At 31.9% G+C, this 12,752-nt stretch overlaps 1 protein-coding gene across 11 annotated transcripts in view; it reads left to right on the top strand.

The window, feature by feature from the left end:
* The window catches only part of PDS5B (PDS5 cohesin associated factor B), a 180,745-nt gene that overhangs the window by 110,612 nt on the left and 57,381 nt on the right, over positions 1-12,752 (top strand). For 10 of the 11 annotated variants that reach the window (XR_013362794.1, XR_013362795.1, XR_013362796.1 and 7 more), the window contains exons 17-19: positions 489-604; positions 5,103-5,208; positions 7,813-7,973. Coding sequence is in view for 8 of the 11 variants with exons in the window: in XM_077868148.1 (XP_077724274.1) it covers positions 489-604; positions 5,103-5,208; positions 7,813-7,973 (383 nt within the window). In the remaining 3 variants the exon portion in view is untranslated. Of the gene's footprint in view, positions 1-488; positions 605-5,102; positions 5,209-7,812; positions 7,974-11,336; positions 12,347-12,752 lie in introns of those variants that run through there. The other variant, XM_077868152.1, reaches the window with a different exon arrangement.

Raw genomic sequence — 12,752 nt, 5'->3', positions numbered from 1 at the left:
TTGTGATGTCCTTTACATACCATAGTTTTATTTTTATCTAGCTGAGTCTACAGCAGGCTCTTGAGGTTTTGCATTTTATGTCCTTCTTACAAAACCCCATTCTATTGCAAGTCAATGAAAATATTTATGAATGTCAGTATTTCTCAATCTGTTGCCTGTGGTTTTATTCTTTTGTATTTGCTTTTATCTTTTTGCAATGTTTTTGGCATAACGTTACGGTATAGGGATCTGTTTTTAGTCTGTAAAACAAGATGTTTGTTTAGTTATTTCAGTACAATATATTGAAGAATCTATCTTTTTTCCTATTGGTTGAAATGTTACCTTTCTCATATGCAAAATTTTAATTTAGTTTGCTTTTTGGACTTACTGATTTGTTTATGCCAATACCAGTATTACATGGTTTTAATTATTTTAGATTCTTAACATTTTAATGTGATATAACTTTTTAAACATATTTTTGTAATATTTTTTAAAAATCTGCCTTACAGCGTGAAATAACTAAGAAGTTGGGCAACCCCAAGCAGCCTACAAATCCTTTCCTGGAAATGATCAAATTTCTTTTGGAGAGGATAGCACCTGTGCACATAGATACTGAATCTATCAGGTATTTGTATATAAAAATATTAAAGTTTCATTACTATTCACTTATGCTTCAGTCAGTCGTTTTTAAATACCTGATATACACAAGACACTTATCTGTATAGATTTTTGTATAAGTATAATGGCTACACATTCATCTATATATGTTCACATATATGTATATGTAAATATATGTGTACTTGTCTGTATATATCTGTGTATATTTAATTTTTCTTGTTCATTTGGGTGAGAAAAATTTCAATTTAAGCCTAGTTTCTATCTGTTAGCAGTGTACTAGGAATTCCTCTTTTTAGTTAGCTTGTGTAATGTAAGTAAGACAAACAATTTGTAATTATACCTTTAGGGGAAGAAAATTAGGTGAATATATTGTAAAGCAGCATATGGTGCATTTTCACAGGTATTTGAAAACTAAGATGTTATTTTTAAAACAATCATCATTTCAGCTTTGATATCACCTGACTTTGACATCTTGGAAAAAACTTTTCCTTTTATGACTATATTCCCTTATGTAAAATGTTCTTTTTTTTTTTTTTTTCTTTTTTTTAACAATTTTCTAAACTATTTCAACTGGTCGAAAAAAATAAAGTGCTTACTGAATATATATATATGTTATATATATTTATAACATTCTGATTTACTGGTCATCAGTATCTTTTAGAGATATATTAGATTCTAAATTAAATTATATCCTGTACCCAGTGAACCCTTTTTGGGGATTTCTTTTGTTTGGGAAGATGGAGGGTGTAAGCTTTTGGCCTTTGTTCCCCTGCAGCGTAGGGAGACCCTGGTTTGGATACCCAGTAGTTAGTCACTTTGGATTCCTATTGCATCAGTTTTCATTTGAAGAAAGTGCTCTCTGGTTTGAAATATAAATATAAAACAAAAATCAGAACCCTCTGTATTAGTACAAGGAAGACAATCAGATGGAAACTCATTTATTAAATAATCCCATGCTTTTTCTATTTAAGACAATGTAGTTAGCTATTGGCAAAGCATACTTTTTTTGCTTTTCTTTAACCCTCTGTCTGGTAATGGAATAAAGAGTTTTAATCAGGAGATTATATTATAGTTTCATACAGTTAATGCAAATAGTATTCAGAGGGCTGAAAGGATTTCTCTAAAGGAGTAGTATTTGACCTAAGAGGAAGAATGTTTTTCCAGATTGGGAGAATGAATATTGTAGGCATGAGAGTGATATAAACCAGGCAAACTGGGTAGGAAAGGACAGGATATTTAGAAAATGATTGCCATCTATTTAAACTGTAGTACAGAGAGGTGTAAAAGTGTTATGAGATAATGCTAAAAAAAAGTAGTTGGGATCAAATTTTAAAGTATTTAAGGTCTAACTTTAGAGCTTTTACTGTATTCTTTAGTCTGTTGAGAACCGTGGATGATTAATGATGGACAGGAAGAGGGAAGTAGAATGGATAGATTGTAAAGGTGTTACATGTTTTCTGTGGATCCTGGTAGTGGGATAGAAAGGGAAGATTATATTTGAGGAAGGTTTTACTAGAATGGGTCATCTTACTGGAAATGGGGAATAAAGTTGATGAGAAGCCAAAAGTATAAGAGCTCAGATCCAAATGATGAAGCACACAGTAATATTTTAAAAAGAATAAAGGTAGCTAATGTGCTTCTTATTTGGACATGACAAACAATTTAAAAATCAAGGCAAATTGAGCTTAATGTGAAACTGTGAGAATTGATTTGTTCCCTGAGCGTGAGATTGTCTAGAAGAAAAAAGATGAAAAGATCAGGGACAGAACCTTGGAATCTTGTTTTTCAACAATAGAAAAATTATAAGAGTATAAGAACACCAGTTTACTGTAGTGTTTTGAAAGTTAAGATGGAGAAAGTTTTCACAAATAAAATATAGTATGGATAGTCAAACTGAGGACCAAAACAGGTCTTTGTCTTTATCAGTCAGTAGTTTGTATAACAATAACAAGTAGCAGCAGTTAGTCCATGTAAAGTGCCTGGGATGATTCTAAATGTTTTACTTATTGATTTCTTAACCATGTGAAACAAATACTATTATTCCCCCTTTACCAGTAAGAAACAGTGACTTACACAGATGCTGAGTATCCTCTCCATTGCTAGGAAGAGGTGAATGGCATGGAAACCCAAGAAGTCAGGCTCCAGAGCACTCTTGGTTAACCACCACACTATCTAATAGGTTTCTAGAAGGATTCCACATTTCGTTCCTACCAGCAGGCCGTGAGGGTCCAGTGCACCTAATTCTTCCTGATAGTGGCCATTAACCTTTGCAGTCCTTGACATTTCATAGGTAAATGGTGATACTGTGTTTTTTAAAAACAGTGTCACTAATAAAGTTGAACATTTTTTTTTCGCATGTATTTCTTAGTTAATTGCTTTTTAAAAAACTTCTAAGAGGGGTTTGGAGGAATTGTCTTTTATTGATTGTAAGAATGCTTTATAAAATGAAGCTATTAACCTAGTTTGCCTTTTAAATTTGTGTAATTTACAATAAATACATAATTAAATCTGTCTGTTTCCTTTATGATTTTTGTTTTTTCCACTTAAATCTTTAAGTGGTCTGGAATTCATTTTAGTGTAAAATAGAAGTAGATATCCATCTTTTTTTTTTTTTTAAAGCTAGTTGTATCAACTCCATTTATTGAAAAATTCTTTCCTTCCCAATTGATTTGTTATGTTTTCATATTTTCATATTATAGCATAAATTCTTGTATGATTTGGACTAATTGAATTTTCACTTGATTCCTTTGTCTTTTGAGGTGTTAATGAAACATTTTTATCTTGTTGAGAAAGTTATTTCATTTTCCCCCTCCCACCTAAAATTAGTTGGCTGTTCCCAGATTTTTTTTTTTTTTTTTTTTCAGTTGCTCCATAGAATGCATCTACTGAATCTTGTGCCACGCCAAGTTGTGGTCCCCTGGTACAATTAGAGATTTAGTGAAAAATGCCATTACTTGTCTGGAATTGTTCATATCTCTATGCTCCCCTTCATATAATCTTAGAGTTTATGCACAGATTCTGTGCATGTAAAACTTACTTTATATATTTTAACTTATCAGTGTGAGTAGATTTTCTCCTCTCTGTTTTTTTTAGGTGACTTTGGCTGATATAGAAAAGCACTACTGATTTTTTTGTGTGCTTTGTTAGTATCACCTCACTGAACTCCTAATATTTTTGTAATAGTTTTTCAGTTGATTCTCTTTGGTTTTTCCAGGTTGATACTTTTTCTCACAGATTTTTATATGACTGACTCTTGTTTTTTTGTTACTCAGTTGTCTCTCTTTAGACATGCCCTTCCTGACTACCCTGGCTGAAGAACTTCACTTCTTTTCTTTGCCTTCTTTCTAGTCATTGTTGTTCCCTGATTATATTTTCTGTGTATTTGTTTACTTATTTTTGGCCTTCCCTTAGTAGACTGAGAGCTTCATTCATGCTTTTTGTCATGGAAGAAAATAGTAAGTTTAATTTTGGATATGTGGTATTTTTCATTCTGTGGGACATCTGAGTTAAAAACCTTGGAGCTGCTAAAAACACAAGAGAATTGAGGTTGAAGGTTTTTATTTGGGATAGTTGGAGCTATGAGAATAGATTAATCAAGAAAAATGAGCAGAAAAGGAGAGAACATTCTCAAAGATGTCAGCTGCTAAGGATGATAAATTTAATAGGAACTTGCAAGAGAGACAGATACATTTTATTCTTAGCTTGATCTGACATTTGAATTCATGAAATTATTGTAGAAACATGGAGCTGCTAAACATTTTAAGGAACATTGAATAGTTGAATTTTCCTGCATTTTAATATATATACTATGTCTCTAACCTTAATGTGTGCTACTTGTTTTTTATAAAAAGGATACCTAAAAGTGTGAATGATTATTTTAGATAATTGGTATTGTATTATAAATGTTTATTTTACAATAATATAAGCTTGGTTTAAGAAGAAACTTTCAAAGTCTTTTGTTTCCTTTTTGATCTATTCTAATTTCTAGTGAAGTTCTATTATAAGTCTGTTATCCAGGTATTTTTACACCTTTCAGGAATAGGCCTGTATGTTTCTACCTCTTTTAATAGTGCCTGGCACATAGTAGTATTTGGCAAATATTTTGAAAGTGCTTGATGTTGCCATTTATCCTTTATTTCACTATTTGTTCTATGTACTGGAGCAGCATTAATTTTCAGATAATTAAAAAAAATCTATTCATGTTTTGGGGCATAGATTTTCCATGGAAAATTCAGGAATGAAAATAGTGGTAGCATTAATAAATAGCAAATCAAATACCATTTGGACTTCATTTGAATGGACAAGGGAAAATACTATTTTTGAAAAGAAGTATCTTAAAATACCTATTATAATTTCTTGTTTTGCAGTAATGTTTGGGAAATAGCTTTGTTAAATTTTTATGTGTTTGGATATGGTCTATATAGAAAATATAAAGGATTATTTTTATTAGACATTACTAATAAAGAATAGTTGAAAATATGACAATTTTTTTTGTCATGCTTTAGTGCTCTTATTAAGCAAGTGAATAAATCAATAGATGGAACAGCAGATGATGAAGATGAGGGTGTTCCAACTGATCAAGCCATCAGGGCAGGTCTTGAACTGCTTAAGGTAAATATGCTTGTGGTGAAATTAAGTGCCTAATGAGATAACTATTTAACATATATAGTATATATTTTTTTATTCTTGAGATTTGCTTCTTAAATTATAGAACCTAAAGTAAAATTTTCTCAATCATTTTAGGTAACGTAGAAAATGGACATTGCTGGGGCTCCTGGGTGGCTCAGTTGGTTAAGCATGATTGATCCCCGAGTTGGGCTCTCTGCTCAGTGGGGAGATCGCTCTTCTCTCTCTCTCTGCCCCTTCTGCCTGGTTGTGCTCACTCTTGTGCTCTCTCTCTTAAATAAAATCTTAAAAAAAGAAAATGTACATTTCTTCTAACACATAAGCTAAATATTTTCAGATTTAAAGCGTATAATAGGGCCTAGTATTATTATATTAAAATAGCAGATTATAATTTGAAGTTTTTATTAGTGAGCAAAGAAGGTGTTAGCCCTACCAAACATGGAGCCAAATTCTTCCTAAAACTCCGTTTTATCTTTTATTTTGTTAGCTAAAATATACTATTCGCCTTTTACTTATTACAAAAATATCAGTTAATTGTTGACAACTTAGAAAGTATAAAATACAAATTAAAAAAAAGAAAATATTCATAAGTCTATTTTGTTATCCTCTAATTTTGAAAAAAAAATCACACTTTACATAGTTGAGATCAGACTAAATATATACAATTTTGTATCTTGACTATTTTCCCTTATTAAATTATAAGCATTTTTATTAGTGTTTTTTAAGACCGTATGTTTAAAAGTGTTAGAAAATAGATCTGATTGATGTTTTGGGGCAAGTTTATTGCTTCCACTTCCTCATCTGTAATGGAGATAATAGCACTTATCTAACAGAGGACTAAATTAAGTCATGTACATAAGTTTCCTAGCACATGTACATAAGTTTCCTAGCACATAAGTTTCTGACTCATAGTAAAAAAATAAAAAACATTACTTTTTGAAATGGTGATTAGTCTACTTTTGTGATACCTTGGTGTTCTATTTCCCTGGATAGTTAGATTTTTCTAATTTTGTTCGTGTAATCACTACAACAATAAGTGTATCTAAGATCTCTTGCTAATGGTAATGTCTTTTTAAAAAAATACTGGAATGTAAAGAGGATGATCATTTTCAAAATTTTTGGATATTTAGTCAAATTCCTTTACAGAAAAATTATACCGGTATATAATTCTGTCAGTAGTGAGTGAAGGTGCCTATCCTATCTTCACAAATATGGAGTATTATAAATTTTAAAGAGATTTGTAATCTCTAACCTGATAAGTAAGAATAATGTTTTAATTTTTATAATTACTGCAGTGAGGTATAAATTCCATATGTTAATCTTTAGCATTTTCCCTTTGGTGAACTCATTATTTTTATTCTGTGTTCATTTTCTAATGACATCTCAATTTTTTGTCTTTTTTCTGTACTTTTTAACTGAGTTTAAGTAAGTTTATTTTCTTTGCTTTTTTATAAGACATACTTGATATATCAAAAATAAAGTGTATTCTGTTATATAGAAGTTATAGAGTATAGTAAGGGAATACAGTGAAAAGTAAATAGGATGCTAACTCAAGAGTATTAACAATACTGTGAAGTTCCCTGAGTAGTTTTTTCCTTGATTCACATCCCCTAGGTATAATTGTTCTGAATTTGGAGTTTATTTATCCTCTTACTGTCCTTTTAGTTTTATCATCTGTGTCTATCTATGTATTTCTAAATAACATCACTTTATTTTTGAATCTTACAAATACGGCATTATGCTTAATGTATTTTTCTATGCTTACTTGTCTTTACATTGGATGTTTGATTCTAGTTGTTTATTTTAAGCTTAAAAATACTGTCTTGTTCAGAAGATTTTTGTTTTTGTGTTTTAACTGAAATATAACCCATCTGAAATGTATTTTGAAAGTATATACTGTGGGAGGATATATATAGGAGGATCTAATTGGATTTTCTCTAAATAGCTACATATTTTTATCAGGAGTATTTATTAAAATGCCATCCATTTTCATTTTCTGTTTCTTCTTTATAATCTATTATACTCTATATAGTCTAAATTCTTATATGTGCTAGGACTAAAAAGCTTTACTTTCTCTGTTTTGTTTCTTCTGATGTTAGTACCAGGTTGATTTGATAATTGTAACATTATGGTAGCTTTTTGATCTGTTGTTTTACCCTCTCCTCTAGATAACTTTTTAAAAAATGTTATTAGCTAATCTCTTCTAATGATCTTTATTTAGGAGAATAGAGCTAATTTGTTAAATTCTGTCTTCTTGTTGCTTTTCTCCTATTCTCATCCTCCTCCCAAAAAAACCCAAACATTAACCAAATTAAATTAATTTTGGGTAACATTATTTTTACATGTAATTTACGTTTGAAAGAAATGACTTCATCAGATCATGTGGTCTTCCAACACTAACTAGAACCTATCTGTTACATATTTGAGTAAGTTTAGAACTTTATTTATAGTGCTCTCATGTACTTGTTAGCATAATTATTTTTGTATTTCCTTTGATTTGAATATTTCCAGTATGTAATATTTTAGATTTATATTATAAAGATGGAAAGGGTTTACAGATCATTTTTATGATTCTTTTTTTTTTTTAAGGTACTCTCATTTACACATCCCATCTCGTTTCATTCTGCTGAGACATTTGAATCTCTTCTGGCTTGTCTGAAAATGGATGATGAAAAAGTAGCAGAAGCTGCACTCCAAATTTTTAAAAACACAGGAAGCAAAATTGAAGAGGATTTCCCACACATCAGATCGTAAGTTTATTCTGATAAATATTCTAGAAAATAGAAAAATAATTTACTGCTTCTTGATTTATGTAATAGTTGGAATCTTTTAAGTTTTGAGGAAATCATGTCTAGGTTATCTTAAGTTTATACCATTCAATTTAGATTCTTATTTCCTGGGGGATAGCACAGATTGGCATTTTAGAAGATGGACAAAACTGTGGAACAAACATGGCATTTCTTTTTGATTGCCTAAATATTCTAATGAAACAATTTTATAGTGAAACATTCTCTTGATATATCATGCATAGAATAAACAGTTCACATGAATTTAAGGTAGTAGTGGGAAATTTCAAAGGAATTTCAACTGGGCTCTGCAGAGGACTCCACTATTCTCTGTCATTAGAGGTATTGAATTGAAGATTTTAAGAAGCTGTGCTTTATTTGTCTCAGGGAAGCTTGGAATAAACCTCCTAACAGCAGTGTGTTTTTGTGTGTGTTTCAGTATTTCCAAGAATTGGAAATTGTGCTGTTACCCTTGGGATCTCTAATGCTGATTGATTATTCAAGATTCTAGATAGAATAGCTCAAAACAAGAAGTCTTTTCTATGGATCCCTGCTTTACTTCTCTATATTCACCTCCCCTCCCTATTCCTGTAGAATGTATCTGATAGTTGGTCCTCATCTTGCTATGGTCATTGGTGATTAGTTTTACTTGTATCTCATTATTTCTGGCTTAGCCACTGGTCTAGTTAGTTGTGATTAGGGAGCGTGCTTCATGTTGAAGAATTGCCTATGGTCCTTTTCCTCAGAGAGAGACTGGACAAAGATAGCTCTTAAAATCTCAGGTATACTTCTTGTTACTCCTTTTGTTCAGATGAACTTAATTCTAGTAACTATTAATAAACAGGACAAAGGCATTATTTAAATGATCATTGAAATATACCAGAAGTTCTTAATCATATTCTCTTTGACAAGAGTAAGAAACTTGATTAGAACTGAACTGACTTCTTGGAGCAGTTGTGTGGCTCCGTTGGTTAAGTGCCTGCCTTTGGCTCAGGTCATGATCCCAGGGTCCTAGATTGAGCCCCATGTCTGGCTCCCTGCTCAGTGGGGAGCTTGCTTCTCCCTCTCCCTCTGCCCTTCCCCTGCTCATGTTCTCTTTCTCTCTATCAAATAAATTTATAACATCTTCAAAAGGAAAAAAATGACTTCTTAATTTTTAAGTGGATGCCGAGCATGAATTTTCTTTTGAATGTACTGTGATTCTTCAGAGATCAAAGTTTGGAGTTTAACACAAGCAAAGCATAACTATATTACTGATTGAATGCCCATTTCCTGTACTATCTCATTTAAACCTTGTAACAGTTTAGTAAAGTGTAGAAATTATCCAAATCTTCCAAATGAGAAATGTGATACTCATTTGAGGTAAATGGGTTTGGATCATATAACTAGCAAGTAGCAAAGTGAAGATTTGAATTTAGGCCTGTTTGTCTGAATGCCTGTGGTACCATATCTATAATGGCACAATTCCTTTCATATTTCAGGGTTTGGGGCAAGTTTTAATTTGATTTATTCACTGGAGGTTTTTATTTTTATTCTAGACTGTCTTTCCTAGTATCTTTTATATCTTAAGGAAATATTGTTAGATATATTTATAGGAGAATTACAAGAGCAAGGTTAAAAGGTGGACATTTTAGAATATGAGGGCATTTTATTTTATTTTTTTTTTATTTTTATTTTTTTTATGAGGGCATTTTAAAACATGCTGCTTTAATATAGATTTGAAGTACTTAAAATTATTTGATTTATATAGTGAGTATATTTCACATGTTTCTCATGAGGAAAATTAACTGATAATGAATACCTGCTGTGTGCACGCACTATTCTTGATGAAGTGGCTCATAGTTTATGTCTTCCGGGAGATAAAATATGTATGCAGATTATGTTTTAAGTTATTAAAATGGGTGAGTCGATTTTGAGGAAAAATGATAGAGTGTTTATTGTGTTTCCTTGAATTCACCAAAATAATTTTGAAGAACCAAAAGAAAAATGTATCTAAGTAGAAGCTGCCACAACTGGACAGAATTGGTGCTAAATAAGTCATCTAGACTGAATTGAATGTGAGAACATTGACACTTAATACACATCTTCCTGACTCAGGGGTATAACAGAATGGATAGTAAGTGTTCTGTTATTTAGAGGAGATTGAGGTATGGGCAGGCTTTGAGAGCTATAAGGAAAGCCTAATTTCTGCTGTCATAGAACTAACGGAGAGACTTCGTGGTCACACCATTTTTCTTTGGGCTGACCTATTTTCCTTAGGAGGAGCAAAGCTTAGAGTTGAGGTAAGGCTTAAAGTAGAATTGTGAAGCAAATGTCTTACCAACTTTATAGGTACAGAAAAAAAAATGTGTGCTTAAACCTACTAAAAAAAAAATGATGGGTATGCTGTGGTTTCTATTCTGACTCTTGTCTTTCAGGAGTCTGGATCACCCCTAGACTTAGTTTGAATGTGCCAAAACTAAGAATCCTCTTATAGCATAGGATATAGCCGTAGTCCAGGAGGAGTTAATTCTCATCACTGGTAGGGTTTCAGTAGATTTGGAGAGAAATTACACAGAGATAAAGGACTTGCTGCCTTTAGTCCCAGCTCCTTCCTCTATGCTACTTTTACTTAGCCAACTGATTGAGTTGAGAGCTGTGATGTTAATTTTTTAAGAGAGGCATCCAGGATTCAGTCATCAGGGAAATGCTATCTGCCTTTTTGTTTAAATGGCAAAGCCAGAGAATTTCTCCTATTCAAAAATGAGTTAACAGAGTACAAATAAATTAATAAAATGTGAAACTAAGTAGGTGTTTTAGTATTCCAATGAAAGCTGATAATCTTTATTTGGAAGAATTGAATTTTTCTAGTAAAAAAATTTTTTAAATATTCTAAACTGCCAGGGAAGTTAAGCAGAAATGATACCTGGAAAAATAAGAGAACAACAACAAGAAAAAACAACAAGAAAAAATACAAAAAAGGAAGTGGCAGGAGTAAGGATAAAGAAGAACGAACATGTTTGTATTATAAAGTATAGTTTATTATAAGCAGAGTAAGGAGCAGAGTAAACAATATTGAAAATGTAGCTGTAATAGAGCATGACGAAGTTGCATAGAATGTAGAAATAGTGGGCATAGAAATGAAGGCAATGAAAGAAAATCATTTGCAGATAGTGAAAAGCCCTAATTGGCTTCTGTGGAGAAAACAACAGAAAAATGGAGAATGGAAAATAGTGTTTAAAAAAATGATAATAGTAAAGTTGTTTTAGAATGAATAAAAATGTCAATCTGGAGATTAAGAGGACTCGTTTTAGGAAAATATTCTGGTGGAATTTACTGAATTTTCAGGGATTACAGAAGTGATTTCACAAACATCAGTAGCAAAAGGAAATAAGGAAATGTATTATGTGCAATGGAAAAAAGAGGTTCACTTCTTTCAACCACGTAAGATTTCTGAAGTTAATGATTCAACAGCTGGAGAGTTTTCATGGGAAAAAAGAATATAACTGAAGAATTTCCTGAGTAGCCAAATTGTGCTTAAGGACAAATGAACATTCTTTAGGACGTAAAGACTCGGGAAAGTATTAGTTACCCCTTTTATATTGTGAACTCTGTCTACCAAGTTATGTACTTTTTCCCTTTACATTCAGTTTTTCTTAGGCCCCTAAATCCAACTTTTGTTTTCTTTTTGTTTGCTTATCTGAGTTGTCTTTTCTCATCATTTTACTTTAAGTATTTAAATTTAAGTGTGTCTATATTTTAAATATTTGAAAACTTGGATTTTTTTAACAGGGTGATGTAAATAAAATTGGCTCAAGAAGAATGGGAGAAAACCTAATTAGGCTGTAATTATAAAATATTGAAATAGGTATCAACTAATAAAAAGTGCCAGTAAAAGTGTGTGTTATATTATAGGAAATATTTCACATCTACAAGAAGCCAAGGATTTTGATTCTTTTTAGTTGTTTAAAGCATAGATGGAAGAAAAAGCATTCAGATTACTTCTTTCATAAAGCCAAGATAGCAAGAGTGTTAAAAGTGGATAACAGATATTCCCTCAAAAGAAAAGACAGATCTTACTAATATTGCTGTAAAAATTGTAAGTAAAACTTCAGTAAGAAAAGAGTTTTACTATAGTAAAACAAAAATATACTATGGTTGAGGTACCTGGGTGGCTCAGTCGGTTGAGTCTGATTTAGGTCTTAGGTCCCTGGGATTGAGCCCTGTGTCCAGCCCCATGTAGGGCTCCACGTTCAGCTGGGAATCTGCTTCTTCCTCTGCCTCTGCCCTTCCTGGATGGCTCATTTGGGTAAGTGGCTGCCTTCAGCTTAGGTTAAGATCCAGTGAGTCCTACACTGAGCTCCTTCCTCAGTGGGGTGTTTGCTCTCCCTCTGCCACTCCCACTGGCTTGTGTTTGTTTCTCTCTCTTCTCTCTCTCTCTCTAAAATAAATGAATAAAATCTTTAAAAAAATGTTACATGTTATGGTCAAATGTGGTTATTTCAGAAAAACAAGGAGGGTTGGTATTAGTAAGCCTAATCCTGTTAGTTTACTATATAGTTGAGTAAAGGAAAAAGGACACACATTGTGATAGATGCTAAAAAGGGCTTCTGATAAAAAAAAAAAAAAAAGAGTCTATTTATAATTAAACCTGTTAAATTGGGATAAATGCCTTTATAACATAATTTGTCTCAAACCAATAGGCATCATCATAGAGTAAACACTAGAAGCATTCCCAGTTAAAGTAGGAACAAAATGCGGAAA

This window comes from Canis aureus, chromosome 24 (genome assembly GCF_053574225.1).
Source record: "Canis aureus isolate CA01 chromosome 24, VMU_Caureus_v.1.0, whole genome shotgun sequence".
Lineage (NCBI taxonomy): Eukaryota > Metazoa > Chordata > Mammalia > Carnivora > Canidae > Canis > Canis aureus.
Note: the sequence above shows the minus strand (reverse complement) of the source record. Positions and strands in the feature narration are given on the sequence as shown.